The sequence below is a fragment of the Lolium rigidum genome, chromosome 4 (genome assembly GCF_022539505.1).
Source record: "Lolium rigidum isolate FL_2022 chromosome 4, APGP_CSIRO_Lrig_0.1, whole genome shotgun sequence".
Lineage (NCBI taxonomy): Eukaryota > Viridiplantae > Streptophyta > Magnoliopsida > Poales > Poaceae > Lolium > Lolium rigidum.
In genome coordinates this window covers 217,501,189-217,517,731 of record NC_061511.1, presented here as the reverse complement: position 1 = coordinate 217,517,731, position 16,543 = coordinate 217,501,189, and the positions used below count along the sequence as shown (strand labels likewise).

Sequence of the window (16,543 nt, the reverse complement as noted above, 5' to 3'; positions counted from 1 at the left end):
TGATTAAGGGCACTTCTCTATGTACTAAAAGTATCTTCCTTCAATAGAATTGTTCTCCCATGTTTTGTTTTCCCTTGAAAATCGAATTCTGTGCAGATTTGCAAGCTTCTTTTAGCTGCAACTTGAAACTCGATCATATTCATCTGGCGACTTAGCATAGAAATGATACTTCATCTGTTTACCAATGTAAGGCCTTTTAGCAAACTAAATTAGATTGCTAAAATGTTTAACAGTAACAAAAATCCAAGTAACCAGCTTCCAAGACTTCTCTGAATTACTATGCAGTGAGTGTGGTGTCTATCGCATATACAACAGGCACAAAAGATGACGCCATACATGCTCACCAGGTGATGTATCTACTGGTGCGCCAGATTCAGGGAGCGCCAGACATACTGTAATTTCACACATTCAACTAAAACTGAATCTTCAACCAACAAAGCAGAGTCACCCTTATCTTCAGACTCGTGCGACAAATGCCTCTACTTGCAAAGATTCCTCGTTTCCAACCATCATTGCACCATCTAAAACACTTGCTACGAGAAATATCATCTGTTATAAGTAATAGGACCAGGCTAGATAAACTTATTTGCTGTGGTGATTACCACAAAAAAAAGGTAGCATGTGATGCTTCTCGTAAACAGCAGGGCTTGAAATCATAGTTAAGCAACCTAGAGTTTACCCGCAAGAAAAAGAATTTAGCAGTCTGGTCTGTATTCAAGTAGGAGAGTGGTTTGAAGATATTTACTCTCAGTGTCTTATATTACCGCACATCAACAGCTAACGGCTGGCCAAAATAATTAGTACTACATGAAAGCAAATAGATTAAATTTACTAGTACAACTAAGCATTTCCCTTACAAGGTCTTGGCTCACAGACATTGTTCAAAGCAATAAAAGTAATGAACCCGAACACCAATATATAGGATTACTGAACCGTAGACACAGGAGTTAGGACCATGGAATTAGAAGAGTATGCCCATAGTAGCTACAAATTTTTTACAAAGGAGTTGCGCCATGCTGTACTGACTCTTAATGACCAGCTGACGGCAATTCCGAAAAACAGGGAGTATAAGGTAGACCATACATGGATTCAGTGCAGATAACATCAACTTTATGATTATCCAAATTGTACGACACTGTCATCTTGTTTCCATCAGTGAGAAAAATCACATTACAATCTGGGTGAATTGCAAACATCTTATAACAATACTCATCTTTGCGATAATGTCTTCCAAACAATTCCAAAATATCAACAGTGTGCTTCAGGGTCCACTTTCCAGTACCGTAATCCTCAAGAACCCAAATGTAGAGCTGACAGTTGCGAGGACTATCTATCTGCCATGCGTACAAGCGCCCCTGAGACTGCCCAATGGAAGCGGTATCAGAGCCGCTCGGCAATTCATTTGGCATTTCAATCTCTCTCCAAACTTTCCCCTCCGCATCAATCGTGACAATTGTTTTGTGAAGGGTGATCAAATGCATAGTGCCATTCAGGAAGACCCGTGTTTTCCTACTATGATCCACAAGAGTTCCGGCGACCCACTTGCTCGGCACGTAAGTCCACTGTCCAGTTTCTGATGAGTAGATCGCCAGTTTTCTGGAATCATTCAGACCATTGGTTAGAGGTGCAAACACCACGAAGCGGGATGGAACAGAGGCGTCGAAGCCTAAGTAAGTGATTGGTTTGAAGTGCAACAGGTGGCCGAACTCCTGAGCTGGAAATAGTAAAGGAGGAAGCACAGTCCACTCCTCAGTTGCAGGATTGCACACAAGATAATCGCTTCTGGTTCCTGTGTTCCAGCATCTGCAGAGAAGCAGGCCGTCGCCGAATTGCTCGACAAAAATGTCTGTGTAGCTCTCACGCAAGAAAGAGAGAGAAGGGTCAACCAGAGGCTGACCTCTTCCTGACAAGTTACAGAAATGGAGACCACTTCTGTCGTTGTAGAAGAAGCCAGAAAGGGTCTGCGGCGACCTCCTGCGGATGTCCCGGGAGGAGCAGAAGGCAAGCCACGCCTTGGACACACACTTGAAGCGGCAGAGCGACCTGTAGGGCACCCGAGCAAGTATTTCGATGAGGGGGCCCTCAGGGAGACTCGCCGCCGGCTGCTGATGCTCTTGCTGCTGCTCCTTCTCCTGTAAAAATGAGACAAACGGTTCATTTGGGGTTCCACACTCATTTTCAGGTATTGTGGATTTCCACCACTAGATCATCAGTTAGACTAGCAGCAGTAAACACCTTCTTAGAGTCCATCTTTTATGGCAGATTACAGGAAGGCAGATTGACAATGTCAAAATAAAAAAGATACTCCAATCTTTGAACACGGTAACAATAAGTGATAATGTAATTCAATCAATTGAATAGCTCTTTTATTTGGAACAAAACAGTCTATAGGTTTGCAGAATTATTTTTTTCGAGATTGAAGGTTTGCAGAATCAAAGAAAGAAATGGGTCAAAACAAACAGCTCTACTGAAGAATTCGATTCCATGTACATGGTTAATGGGTTACAGATACTTGAATGGAGTGCCCACCCACCTAGTCTACAGAAGCAAATTGGAAGCTGACGTAAAAATGGTTTCTTCAGGAATTTTCTCGCAGATCTCTCTGGATGGAAGATTGATTGAATAGGCGTGGAGCAAACCTTGGAACCTACTGGATCAACGGCGGGGAGCGGCGGAGTTGAATGGGGCGGAGCGTCCTCGCCGCGGCGGTCGGTCGCCGGCGGGTGGTCCTGCACCGCGCAGCCATGCTCGCCTCCTCCTTCTTCGGGCGGCATGGCCTCCTCCCCAGCTCGCGGATCAGTTCCTCGAGGCAGTCAGCTCTCACGGCGCAGGTCGCTGCCGGCTCGCCGGGACGAGGGTCAGGATGGGGAAAGGAGCGGTGGCTGTTTTGGGATGTTTACAGGCCAGAAGAACACTTGGCACGACACCTACCTAATGCAGCCAGCTTATCAGCTGGTGCCTAGTCTATTTCAAGCCAATCGGCAGTATTCAACACAAGATGACTAAAATCAGAAAAACATTTTGAGTCACTTGTTGCTTTCGAAGCAGTTAACTAGATAATTAGGATACTTGACAGATCAAGGATACATCTCTTTACTAAAAGCAACTTCATTCAAACTTGAATCGATCTGCCCTGTGTCCTTGGAAAGTCGAATTCAGTTCAAACTCAGTTGATGCAGCTTCCTTTTAGCTACAACTTAAGAATTCGATCGATTTCAGATAGCGAGCGAGCATAAAAATACAAGCGCCATTCTAACCACTAACCAGCTTCGAGACTTTTCTATTACTGCAAAATCCCATTCAGTCCTCGCTTTCAGACTACGGATTTCAAAATTCCACAACAAGCTAAGACAAGACATCATTAGAGTGTAGACAGCAACATTAGTTGTTGTATTGTGATCAGAAAACAAACTACTCAGAGTAGACAGCTCAATCATGTGTTCTACAGCACTTTCTTTTTCAGTACCACAAAAGGGTGTTTTCTCAACAATAGCTATATGAGATAGATCAAGAGAAAAATCATAATCTTTATCCTTAATGTTTATGGGAGATGTGGCAAATTTAGGATCAGGAGATAACTTATATCTAACAGTACGTTGCGCGAGAAACTTTTTAATTTTTCTTGCATCAGTAATAGCATTGCATTTATCAATAAAATCAGCATTAAGCTCCACATAATCCTCATCGGGATCATCACTAGAATAATCAACAGACTCAGGTGAACTAACAGGTGTAGCAGCATTAGGAGTTTCAGTATTTTCAATTTGTCTAGACCTAGCAATTGTAGCATCTAAAAAAGATCCCAATGAACCACTATCATCAAGCACAGCAGAAACATTATCAATATTATAAGAGTTTTCAGATTCAGCAGAAGTACCAGCAAGTGAAGCTTGCGGCGGTGAAACAAGTTGACTCATCACAGATGGTGAATCAAGAGCAGCAGAGGTACTCAGAGTTGTACCTTTTCTTGTAGTGGATGGTAATATGGCGACTTTAGGATCGCGAGTTTTACCCATGATGGAGAATTTGCAGCAAACAATATCAATCCAAGTGAACTTCCAAATAAAGTTATGCTCCCCGGCAACGGCGCCAGAAAATAGTCTTGATGACCCACAAGTATAGGGGATCGCAACAGCCTTCGAGGGAAGTAAAACCCAATTTATTGATTCGACACAAGGGGAGACAAAGAATACTTGAAAGCCTTAACAGCGGAGTTGTCAATTCAGCTGCACTGAAACAGACTTGCTCGCAAGAGTTTATCAGTAGTAACAGTTTTATAGCAAGTAGCGGTAGTGAAATAACAGCAGCAGAGTAACAGAGACAGCAGTAGTGATTTTAGTAAACAGCAGGATTAAAATACTGTAGGCACAGGGATGGATGACGGGCGTTGCATGGATGAGAGAAACTCATGTAACAATCAAGCAGGGCATTTACAGATAATAATAAAACGTTGTCCAAGTACAAAGCAATCCATAGGCATGTGTTCCATATTTAGTCGTACGTGCTCGCAATGAGAAACTTGCACAACATCTTTTGTCCTACCAGCCGGTGGCAGCCGGGCCTCTAGGGAATCTACTGGAAATTAAGGTACTCCTTTTAATAGAGTACGGAGCAAAGCATTAACACTCCGTGAACACATGTGATCCTCACATCACCGCCATCCCTCCGGTTGTCCCGATTTCTGTCACTTCGGGGCCTTTGGTTCCGGACAGCGACATGTGTATACAACTTGCAGGTAAGATCATAAAACAATGCATATCATGATGAAATAATAGCATGTTCAGATCTGAGATCATGGCACTCGGCCCTAGTGACAAGCATTAAGCATAACAAGTTGCAACAATATCATCAAAGTACCAATTACGGACACTAGGCACTATGCCCTAACAATCTTATGCTATTACATGACCAATCTCATCCAATCCCTACCATCCCCTTCAGCCTACAGCGGGGGAATTACTCACACATGGATGGGGGAAACATTGCTGGTCGATGGAGAGGCGTCTGGTGGTGATGGCGGCGATGATCTCCTCCAATTCCCCGTCCCGGCGGAGTGCTAGAACGGAGTTTCTGGTCCCGAGACGGAGTTTCGCGATCGTGGCGGCGTACTGGGAGGTTTCTGGCGACTTCGACTTCTCCCCGTGCGTTTTTAGGTCGAAGGCGTTAATTAGTCCAAAGGAGGGCGTCGGAGGCCGGCCGAGGGGGCCACACGCTAGGGCCGCGCGCCCCCCTCCTGGGCCGCGCCGTCCTAGTGTGTGGGGCCCTCGGGCCTCCACCTGGCTTGCCCTTCTGGCTCCGTCAATCTTCTGGAAAATAAGACCTTTCGCATAAATTCCGAGGATTTTCCTGAAAGTTGGATTTCTGCACAAAAACGAGACACCAGAACAGTTCTGCTGAAAACAGCGTTAGTCCGTGTTAGTTGTATACAAAATACACAAATTAGAGGCAAAACAATAGCAAAAGTGTTCGGGAAAGTAGATACGTTTTGGACGTATCAACTCCCCCCAAGCTTAGCTTATTGCTTGTCCTCAAGCAATTCAGTTAACAACTGACGTGATAAAAGAACTTTCTCGAACACATTTGTTCATATGATGTAAATATTCTCATGATATGGCTAACACTTAGGCAGTTCATAATAAGATACATGCAAATAAAATCATCTAATAGCTATGTCAATCATGGAAAAGTACCAACAATTAATAGTAAGCATCATGAATCATGTCTATAAGCAGGATTGCAATGTTCATAAAAGAGTATGATAAAGTGGTATCTCGCTTGCCTGTATTTGAATAGCAAAACATAAATGCTCAGGCACCTCTGAAGTTCATAGAAAGACTAGAAATAGAGATTGTCAAAGATAAAAGCATCAAAGATATACCACAATCAATCATATTTTGAGACAAGCATATTATACTAAGAATGACAGTTGTGCTCTCAAGAAAGTGCTCAAAGAAGGATGGAGACACAACATAAAAGTAAAAGATTGACCCTTCGCAGAGGGAAGCAGGGATTAACATGCGCTAGAGCTTTTCATTTTTAAAACAGGAGTAAAATTATTTTGAGAGGTGTTTGTTGTTGTCAACGAATGGTAATGGGTACACCAACTACCTCGCCAACCAGACTTTCAGGAGCGGCTCCCATGAAGGACGTTATTTCTACCAGCAAGGTAGATCATCCCTCTTCTCTTTTGTTTACACACGTATTTTAGTTTTATTATGGGTGACACTCCCCCCAACCTTTGCTTACACAAGCCATGGCTAACCGAATTCTCGGGTGCCTTCCATCAATCTCATACCATGGAGGAGTGTCTATTTGCAAAATTAAGTTGCTTACTGATGAATCGGAGCAAAACATGTGAAGAGAATTATTAATGAAGTTTGATTAATCGGGCTGGGAACCCCGTTGCCGCCTCTTTTTGCAAAATTATTGGATAAGCGGATGTGCCACTAGTCCATTATGAAAGTCCGTCAAGAGTAAATGACAAGGTTGAAAGATAAACACCACATACTTCCTCATGAGCTATAAAACATTAACACAAATTGAGAAGCATTTTGAAGGTTTAAAGGTAGCGCATGAGAATTTACTTGGAGTGGTTTGAAATGCCATGCATAGGTATTTATGGTGGACACTTTGAAACAACTTGGTTTTCAGGGGTTTGGAAGCACGAGCATCGTTCCCGCTCAGTACAAGTGAAGGCTAGCAATAGATTGGGGAGCGACAATCAAGAGAGCAGTCACTGTCATAATCATGCTTGCGGCAAAATAAATTAACGGAAGCATAAAAGTGATACAAGAACTCTGAAGAAAGGTAAATCATCGAGGCTTAATTGACTTTTGTTCAGTCATATGCATGCGTGAGCATGTGCCAAGTCGATTCAAATGAATTATTCAGAGGAGGATACCACAATTAACGGATCGTTGGCACCGCCTATATATACATCTTGCAAGCCGCCGACTAGGGTTAATCAGATTATAAGATAACCCACGGCGTTTGTAAACACCTCCCGATATAGTGAAGTTTTGCTGGCTGGCGCCCGTGGTTTTTTCCCCTTCTGTGTTGGAAGGGGTTTTCCACGTTAAATCTTGTGTCCCCTGCGTGTGTTCTTGTTTCGTTCTTCGTTATTTGCTTGCCGGTTTTATAACATTAGTAGTACTGTCAATTGCACGCTACAACATAGTTGATAGTATATGTCCTATCACATTCCAGATTAACACGAAGGACATCAAATTCTCTAACAAAAGTCAGCACAGACGTTGGCCAGAAAATTCTAAATTGGTGTGTGAGCACAACTTGCAGTTCTCAGCATGGCCCAGAGATAAAATACAGTGTCAACAAGGTAGGTTAGATGCTGGCTGTATCACATGTACATGTAAACAGGTACACCAGGCGTCTCTGCTGGGACAGATGCACAACAGGAGAGAAAGAACAATGAGCCAATTTGTTCTTTCTTTTTTCCTTTTACACCAGAAAATTTACAAGCATGAATTATGTACAAGGAGTTCCGTGGTAGGCGAACGTGCTAACGCCTTGTATACTCGAGTCTTTACATGACCTACGTGAGAATACATTCCAAAAGGACCAGATCCACTATGTTTCGTCGGGCTTTGGTTCAAGGACCACGGCGATCTTCTCCTTCTGATCTCCGCGCAATACTTCCACGGTCACCTTTAACAGAACAGAAGTGAGTACCTTAGCAGCTAAGAAGGGTGCAAATATATTCCTTACGAACATGGGTGAACGCTTACCGTCTCTCCGACTTTACACTGATCCAAGATACGGTACAAGTCGCTTCCGTTCCCTACCTTTGTACCATTCACTGAGGTAATTATATCCCCGAGAATTAGACGCCCGTAGGCATCCCGTTTGGTTGATTGCAGACCCTGCAAACGAGGTGGCAAATAGCCATTTTAGCTGCAGTAATCCTGCACTGCAAGGAACATGTCTAGAGAAGTGCATTACAATTATACGGAAGGAACAGCAAAGAAGAGATTATCTTATTGAGTACTTTCTATACTAGTCTAGCCTTTCATCAAATCCTGTAATGCAGAAACATGTCTAGAAAAATGCATTAACATTATGTGGAAGGAACAGGAAAGAAGAGTTTATCCTACTTACTAGTTCATACATAGAAGTCTAGCCTTTTGTCAACTGAGTTGTTACTGCTTCGTTTCTTAAGATATTCTTACTAGTTACTACTGGCAATGAGGTGGCAATGCCTTTTGTCAACATAGTGTACTGGAGTAACAACACAAGGTCTTCTCATGCGTGGTGTAAGATTGTCAACTGAAACTAAACTAAACTATAATATGACTACTGCAAGAAAATTGGTGGTTCCATTGAAGTTTGCAAGAAAAGCATGTATAATAACGATTGAGAATACCGCTTTGCCAGCTGGTCCATTTGGAGGAGCATCCAACACAAGCACTCCACTTAAGCCAAGCTGCTCCACAGATTGATCAGGGGCAAATTTTATCCCGAGAATAGGTCTTGTCACTTTTCCAAACTGTATAAGCTGGTCCACAATACCACCAACCTGAAATATGTTGGAAATACATGTTATAAGAACCAAAAAACCAGAGCAGATCAAAAGTTATGAATTAAGTCGAGTGACATACCGTATCCACTGGAATGGAAAAGCCAACCCCAGATGATGCACCTGAAGGTGAGTATATAGCAGTATTTACACCTATCAGGTTTCCAGCACTATCAAGAAGTGGACCTCCGCTGTTACCAGGGTTGATAGCAGCATCAGTCTGTATCACATCCTGTATAGGACGTCCTGTTGCAGCTGAACTAATTTCTCTACGCAATCCACTAGGGGAAAACAGCAGAGATAGCAAAACAAAAGCGTCTCAGTGTTACAAATTGAACATAAGAATCAGCCAACAAGGAATCAACTAAAAAACAACTATATTATACCTGATAACACCTGTTGTAAGAGTGTGGTCAAGGCCAAACTGCAAATATATAAAAAAAAAATAACAAATGTTAGGTAGGTATAGTTAGTTCCTACGGTAACATGCACATGAACAAAATAGCAAACCGAAATCACTCAAATTTTATAATCATATGTTTCAATCTACGGCCTCTACACAAAATTTACCAAAACATATGCCCAACGCCGTACATAGTTGCTTCGCATAAAATCTGTTTGGCATATTGGTAGTTGGACATGATCACGTGTGTTAATATTTGTTTGTGATTCTGTATTTCTTTGCAGTGTACCATTCATTTCCAATGCTAAAATATTGCTACCTCAACATAATCAGGAACAGAAACATGCTGGCCATAAGGAAAAATCTGCTCAGGTTGGGAGATTTAAATGGAAACATATAAATAAGGAACGCATACTGCAGGTAAAAAAAACCAACGAGAAAGTCTTAATTAATAGCATAATGATGTGTCAAACTTATACATCAGTTGACATGTATAGATAATGTGCAGAACAGTTGGTATAAGAAGCACTCACTGGGTTTCCAATGGCATATACTTTCTGACCAACCAGTAAGTCTGCTGAGACACCAACTGGTAAAGGCCTTAGTTTATCCTTTGGTGCTTGGATACTCAAAACAGCAACATCCTTGTCCTGGTCAAATCCGACAACTTGCGCTTCATACACCGTCTGATCAGCAAGTGTGACCCTGCATAAAACTAAAACGGTAACTTCACTTCGCCATAACACAATTCAAGCTTATCATATCAACAATATTCATCAACATGGTAGCATGCTATCTCCATAACTGAGTAAATGAACCATGTGACATTAGCAAGGCAACAAACAAAGCATGAGTAACACGCGAATGTGGTTTAGCAGAAACCAAACCTCGTAGGTCATTGTGAGCTTTGAATCCTTGGGCATGAAATATTTTGCACAAAATGCTCAAGTCTAGCATAGAGTACTAGATGAAATTATGAAGATGGAATGCAAAACAAAGTCACTCTCAAAGCTTCAACAACGATGTGTCAGGTTAAACATCTAGTAGCCTATAGCCTACAGCCTATGGACATATTTAGTTAGGATAGAGGAATACAATTGATAACAAGTCATCAGCAGCAAGTGCTAACATCTCATTGCGCTACTATTGAAACTCAGCCGCCACGTCCACAACTATGAACTACCCATGCCTATCAACATCCAATTGCAGGTCTCAGCATCCACATTTCCCCTGTCTATTCACTGTAGTTATTATGATTTAAAGGTCCACAGAAATCACACCATTCTGTGAACCTTGGATAGCCGTAGAATCTACGTACCAGAGTTGTCATGCTATGTTCTGAACTTTGCTGAAGAACATGGGCAGTGGGCAGCTCTGATTCTGAGCAAGTTAACAAACCTGAGGTCGGACGCGCCGCGGATGACATGGAAATTGGTGACGATGTGGCCGATCTTGTCCCAGACGAAGCCCGAGCCGGAGCCCTGCGGCACCTCGAGCACGTCCAGCGTGAAGGCGTCCTGCCTACAGAACACAGCCCCCGGAGCTCCGGATCAGCATCGATCAACCATACCCAATTACCCAGCATAGCAAGCACACCGACGCCGAGCCAGAGCCGCCGCGGAACGGGAGGACGGTGGACTGCTACCTGACGGCGAGGTTGGTGATGTAGACGACGGAGGGGGTGTTGTCCTTGAAGAGGCGCACGGTGGCGAGCTCATCCGGCTGCAGCTTCCGCGGCGTGGCGACGACGAACGCGGCCGCGCCCCCCGGGTCGCCGAGGATCAGCGCCGCCGAGGCGAGCGCGACGACGAGGGAGCCCGCGGCGGACGCCAGCAGCCGCCGCGCGGCCTCGGCGGGGTCCACCAGGTCGCGGAGCCGCGGCGGCGAGGCCGGGAGCGCGAGCGGGCGGGGCGGGGTGGCCGCGGCGCGCGCGAGGTGCCTGAGGAAATGGCGCGGCCGCGGCGGCGGCGGCGGGGAGAGGAAGCAGGCAGTCGCCGCGGAGGAGGCGGCGGCCATGTCCCTGGTGTGGGCGAGAGCAGCAGCCGCGGCCTCGGGCTCCGAAGATGAGTGGATACGCTGCTTGCCGGTGTCGTTTCCAAAGTTTTGGGTCCTTGCTTATTGTCAAAAAATTTGCTTGACTAGTGTTAGTGGTGTCTTCGTTTTGGTTCGGGTTGCTTCTTTGCCTGTGTTTTGTTTTCGTGGTCCACGGTGGATGACTCTCGACGGTTCACGTGCGAGTATTTGGAGCTATGCTTTGGTTAGACAAAAAGTATTCACTCTAACTAATGGCTTCTCTGATTTTTGATAGAAAATGGATAGAAATTTTAGACGATTAAACCCTTGTACAAAAAAAATATCAACGCCTACAATTTGGTTTGTAGAATTTAAATCATATAGGGTTTCTTTCCCAATGATTGCTTTGTTCTACCACCTTTCATACAAAAAAAATTAGATAACATGTGTCGAGAGAGAAGTATTTTTTGCTACTACGTTATAGTGCAATGGTGAAAGGATCGTATGGCGCATAGAGGGGGTGAATAGGTGCTTTAGCAAATTTTAATTCTTTTCAAATTTAGGCTTGACACAAAAAGTATATTTTCTAGATGTGCAACTATGTGAATTTACCTATATGACAAGATGCAAGCAAACAATATAACACACAAGATACAAGTAGTAAAGTGCGGTAAAGGATAGAAATAAACGAGGTGGAGCGCGCGGAGACACAAGAGTATGATTCCCGTAGTTCCTTCCTTTTAAAGGGATGTACGTCTACGTTGGAGGGGTGTGGTGCCACGAAGGCCTACCAACGCCACAAAGGTCTCACCCTATTCTCCGGTGAACGCCGCCGCAAAGGTCTAGCTCATGCTCCACTAAGCGGTTGCCTTGAAGATCGCAACCGGCACCTTTACACAAAGCTTGGGTCACGCATCCACGATTGAATTGGAGTCTCCCAAGATGTAACCACGGAGCTTTACATGAAGATTAGCTTCAAGGTCAACTCACAAAGATCCACAAAGAATATGATGGTGAAATACAAATTCCTTTCGTGGAGACAGACGTCTAGGTCTTCTCTGCCAAATCCTCAAGTGTTAGGAGGTTTGAGTGGGGGAGTAGAGAGATCTAGAAAAATGAAGCTCGTCAATGGAGTCAAGATGATTTTTCGAGTCGTTAGTCCTTGTGGAGATGAAGTCCCCCTTTTTATATTCCTAGCAGATCCAACCGTTGGGGGAAAATATATGGCCGGTAGTACCGCCATAGTTGGGCCGGTACTACCGCTGGTGCCCAACGAGCAGGAGGCATGTCGACTGGCAAGTGGACATACCGAGTGAGTGGCTGGGCCGACTATGCGCAATGGCGGCCCGGTGCCACCGGCGCTGGTACCGGCATCAGTACTGGTCACGCGTGCGGGGCTATTGGAAGCCATGCTCCTTTGGCGGAGTGCGGGCGGTGCCACCGGCCAGCGTAGGAGCTGAAGGTAAACTATCTATTCTCTAAATCCCTATAACCCACTTATATGGCCTTCTATGGCAAAGCTAATAGGTATGGTGTGTGTGTGTGAAGTGATTTTTACTATGAACTATAAGTGTTGAATTTAAAATGCAATGATTAAAACTAATGAAAGAAAAGTAAAGTGTAGTAAAGTGTTCTAGCAAATTGCTACTTTATTTGTGTGGTTGTCATAATTAGTGAAACACAAAGATAGTCTTTTTTTTAATTTCTTCTAGAGAGGAGCCATAGATAAGTGTAGCCATAAACATGAGCAATTACACCACTAGTGATTGATCCCAAGACCAATTAAGAACAACTATACTTGGAATAGCAAGTGCTATATAGATAGGTATGATAGATATTGGATTTGAGTTGAGCTTGGAAACAATTCTATACTTGTGTAAAAGTTCAATTATTTTGGCTAGCAAGAAGTCCAGAAACATGCAATAGTATCCATAGAGCTATTCATTCATCATCAAACAATGATACTTAAAATTAAACATCTATGTATACTAGTAAGAAGCATCACTAAATAAAGCACGTAGCAAAGCAGCACTCAATAAAGTTTGAGGCTAAAGGTCCACTTATTTCAGGATGGAGGAAGTACCATCCAGTGCCAAGATGAATCAACAACATCCTCAACAGCCTTAGTGGCTTCCTTAACAGCCAATGAAGCATCAACAGTGAGGATCGGTGACATGTGTAGGGTAGTAGCCACTAGGGCAACGTGGCATGGCGAACACGAGATCTCGCTAGTGAGAGCACCCCAAAGTCGAAGACCACACATGTGGATGCGCATAAAGGAAATAAACTCGCCATAATAGGTGCCATCGCAAATCACCAGGACGCAATGAATTCTAACATAGCCCGTCGAAGAGGACGCCATAGGGATATCTTGAGTCTTTTTTGGTCAACACTCGGAACAGATCAACAAGCTTCGTTCCCAAACAGATGAGAAAGGTTGTTTTCCACTAAGAAATGGATGACCAAAATATTCAATGGAATAGAGTTGTTTCCCACCTAAGCATAACAGTTTGATATGCGCGTGGGATGAAGCAGAGGTGAAGAGGCAAAGCCGACCGGGGTGGGGCCAGCTGAGGCAGAGCAGAGCTGGCATGCGGCCTTGTCGCTCGGGGCGGAGGCGGGGCTGGATGAGACAAGGCGGGGAGGTGTCGGCCGGGACAGGGCAGATCTGGCCTGAGGCCTGGCCGACTGGTGCAGAAGTAGAGCCGGTTGGATCAGTCCTAGGACGGTCGGATCGAAGTGGATCACAACATGAAGAAGACGAGGCACAAGACACGGGAAGGAAGAGGTAGCACACCGGCAAAATTTCTATGGCAACACAGCAAGCACAGAGTTGTAGCGTGCAAACAACCCTAACTAGGCTCTAATACCATGTTTAAAATGAGTAACTACTATTGACAAAAGGCCAAAAGCTAATACATGTACATGTGTGACACTATGTATGAACTGTACAGTGATGTATAGGATATACAGTAAAAGTAATTGTACAACTCTAACACATGTTTCACCGACACCATATGTCGGAGAACCCACATCATATGTGTGGCTATGTTCCAAAAATCTAACTCAATTTTTTATGTGATTTTCTGCTGTTATTCTGGTTGTTCATGTAGAAAGGGATGCAACTCACGATATATTGATCGGATGCATATGGCGGTACATATATTAGCCACATCCTCGACTATACAAGGAAGGAGGCGGGCTCAATAATAAATACAAAGATATGTATCGCTATACATAACTACAGAAGATACACATCCGGATATACAAGGATATGTATCTCAACACCCCCTGCAGTCGAAGTGTCGCATGGTCGAACGCATAGACTGGACCGGAACTCCTCAAATGATGTCGTAGGGAGACCATTGGTCATGATATCCGCAAATTGTTGGGAGGTGGGCACATGAAATACTCGAATGTATCCACGGGCCACCTGTTCCCTAACAAAGTGGATGTCCAGTTCAATATGCTTGGTGCGACGATGGTGGACCGGGTTGGCGGAGAGGTAGACGGCGGAGACGTTGTCGCAATAGACCACGGTGACTTTGGCAACAGGACATGAGAGATCAACTAGGAGTTGCCGCAGCCAGGAGACCTCGGCAACCGCGTTAGCAACAGCACGGTAGTCCGCTTCGGCGCTGGAGCGAGAGACCGTGGGTTGTCACTTAGACGACCAGGAGATGAGCGAAGGTCCGAAGTAGACGCAGTAGCCAGACATGGAGTGACGCGTGTCGGGGCAGCCTACCCAATCGGCGTCCGAGTAGGCGACGATGTCCGTGGAGGTGGAGGCGTGGAGGGAGAGGCCGAAGTCCATGGTGCCACGAATGTAGCGGAGGATCCGCTTGACCGCAGCCCAATGAGGATCCCGCGGAGCGTGCATGTGAAGGCACACCTGCTGGACAACATACTGCAGCTCGGGGCGGGTCAAGGTGAGGTACTGTAGGGCACCGATGATGGAGCGATAAGATGACGCGTCCGTGGCCAACGAACCATCCGTGGCGGAGAGCTTGGACTTCATGTCGACAGGCGTGGCCGCGGGTTTGCAATTAAGCATACCGGCGCGGTCTAGGAGCTTGTGGGCGTACTTGCGCTGATGAAGGAAGAAGCCGTCGGTGCGACGTACGACCTCGATTCCGAGGAAGTAGTGCAGGAGCCCCAAGTCCTTGAGGGCAAACTCAGCGCGAAGACACTCGGTGATCTATCGCAGGAGGTCTGTGGAGCTGGCCGTTAAGATGATGTCGTCGACGTAGAGCAGCAGGTACGCGGTGGTGTCGCCATTATTGTACACAAACAGCGAGGCATCGGAGCGGGTGGAGCGGAAGCCGAGTTGGTGAAGAAACGCTGTGATGCGCTAGTACCAGGCGTGTGGGGCCCGCTTGAGCCCGTATAACGAGCGCGAGAGCAGTCACACATGGTCGGGGTGAGCGCTGTCGATGAAACCCGCGGGCTGCTGGCAGAAGACCTGCTCCTCGAGATGGCCGTGAAGGAAGGCGTTGGAGACGTCCATCTGGTGTACAGGCCACGCACGGGAGACCGCGAGCTGAAGGACGGTGCGGATCGTCCTGGAGCTTGACAACCGGGCGAAGGTGTCGGTGAAGTCGACGCCGGCACATCGGCGAAAGCCACGAACCACCCACCGCGCCTTGTGACGGTCGGAGTACCGTCCGGATGGAACTTGTGCTTGAAGACCCACTTCCCGGTGATGATGTTAGCGTGAGGGGGTCGGGGAACAAGCGTCCATGTCTGGTTCCGCTGCAGGGCGTCGAACTCGTCCTGCATGGCTGCAAGCAACTACGGGTCGCGGAGAGCAGCCCGGGCAGAAGCGGGCAGGGACGACGGCGTGGATGGTGAAGGCGCGAAAGTCGACGCGGTGCAGACGTACTCGTCCGAGGTGTACCGCGTGCTCGAGACGTGAATCACTGCACGGGTGCGCGTGAGAGACCCCGTGGCCGGCGGAGGAGGCAGAGGAGGTGGAGGCGGAGCCAAAGGCGAGGCGTCGCCTGGCGAAGATGGCGCGGTGCCCGAGCTGAGGCTCGAGGGCGACGCAAGCGGCCTCAAGGCGGACAAACCCGGTGAAGGCACGTCGCCCAGCGAAGACGGCGTGACGCCCGAGCTGAGGATCGAGGGCGACATAGGCGGCGTCGAGGTGGGCGTCAACGCATGTGTCAGCGCAGGTGTCGGCATGGGGTCACCCGAGACATGGCTCGAGGGTGACCCAGAGGGTGGCAAGGCAGCGCCCGGGCCAGAGCTCAAGGGTGCGGCGGAGAACGACGAGGCAGTGCCCGAGCTCGAGGGCACTACAACCGGCGGACCTGCCGGGGACGGGGGTCGACACCGGGGACCATAAGTAGTCGAAGGAGGAGTGGCGACCACCTGTCTCTGTGCAAAAGGAAAGCAATGCTCATCAAAGTACACGTGCCAGAAGGTGATGACGCGGTGAGAAACTGGATCATAGCAGCGGTAGCCTTTGGTGTTAGCCGGGTAACCGAGGAAGACAAACGGAACGGAACGAGGGGCGAGTTTATGAGGAGTGGTGGCGGCGATACAAGGATAACAACGAAAACCGAAAATACAAAGACCGTCGTAGGATGGAG

The 16,543-nt window shown here is 46.4% G+C and overlaps 2 protein-coding genes across 2 annotated transcripts; both read right to left on the bottom strand.

Moving 5' to 3' along the window:
• Positions 1-810: 810 nt before the first annotated feature.
• On the bottom strand, positions 811-2,774 carry LOC124648263 (F-box protein At5g07610-like). The gene is made up of 2 exons (XM_047188054.1): positions 2,640-2,774; positions 811-2,201 (listed from the first exon to the last, which is right to left on the bottom strand). The coding sequence occupies exons 1-2, from the start codon at positions 2,772-2,774 to the stop codon at positions 1,029-1,031; spliced, it is 1,308 nt and encodes a 435-aa protein (XP_047044010.1). The 3' UTR covers positions 811-1,028.
• A 4,458-nt stretch (positions 2,775-7,232) lies between these two features.
• Positions 7,233-10,972, bottom strand: LOC124707056 (protease Do-like 1, chloroplastic). The gene is made up of 8 exons (XM_047238718.1): positions 10,582-10,972; positions 10,335-10,457; positions 9,470-9,641; positions 8,920-8,957; positions 8,616-8,814; positions 8,381-8,533; positions 7,746-7,880; positions 7,233-7,665 (listed from the first exon to the last, which is right to left on the bottom strand). Exons 1-8 carry the CDS (start codon positions 10,950-10,952, stop codon positions 7,588-7,590), a joined length of 1,269 nt encoding a protein of 422 aa, XP_047094674.1. The 5' UTR covers positions 10,953-10,972; the 3' UTR covers positions 7,233-7,587.
• Between the last annotated feature and the right edge of the window lie 5,571 nt (positions 10,973-16,543).

Excerpts from the sequence above, each read along its gene's own strand:
- LOC124648263 (XM_047188054.1), bottom strand. The coding sequence starts at position 2,774 with ATGCCGCCCGAAGAAGGAGGAGGCGAGCATGGCTGCGCGGTGCAGGAC. Across the intron at positions 2,202-2,639 it reads TTGATCCAGTAGGTTCCAAG|TGGTGGAAATCCACAATACC; the intron begins GTTTGCTCCACG and ends CTGATGATCTAG.
- LOC124707056 (XM_047238718.1), bottom strand. The coding sequence starts at position 10,952 with ATGGCCGCCGCCTCCTCCGCGGCGACTGCCTGCTTCCTCTCCCCGCCG. Across the intron at positions 8,958-9,469 it reads TATATGCCATTGGAAACCCA|TTTGGCCTTGACCACACTCT; the intron begins GTGAGTGCTTCT and ends ATATATTTGCAG. Across the intron at positions 7,881-8,380 it reads ATGGACCAGCTGGCAAAGCG|GGTCTGCAATCAACCAAACG; the intron begins GTATTCTCAATC and ends CCTCGTTTGCAG.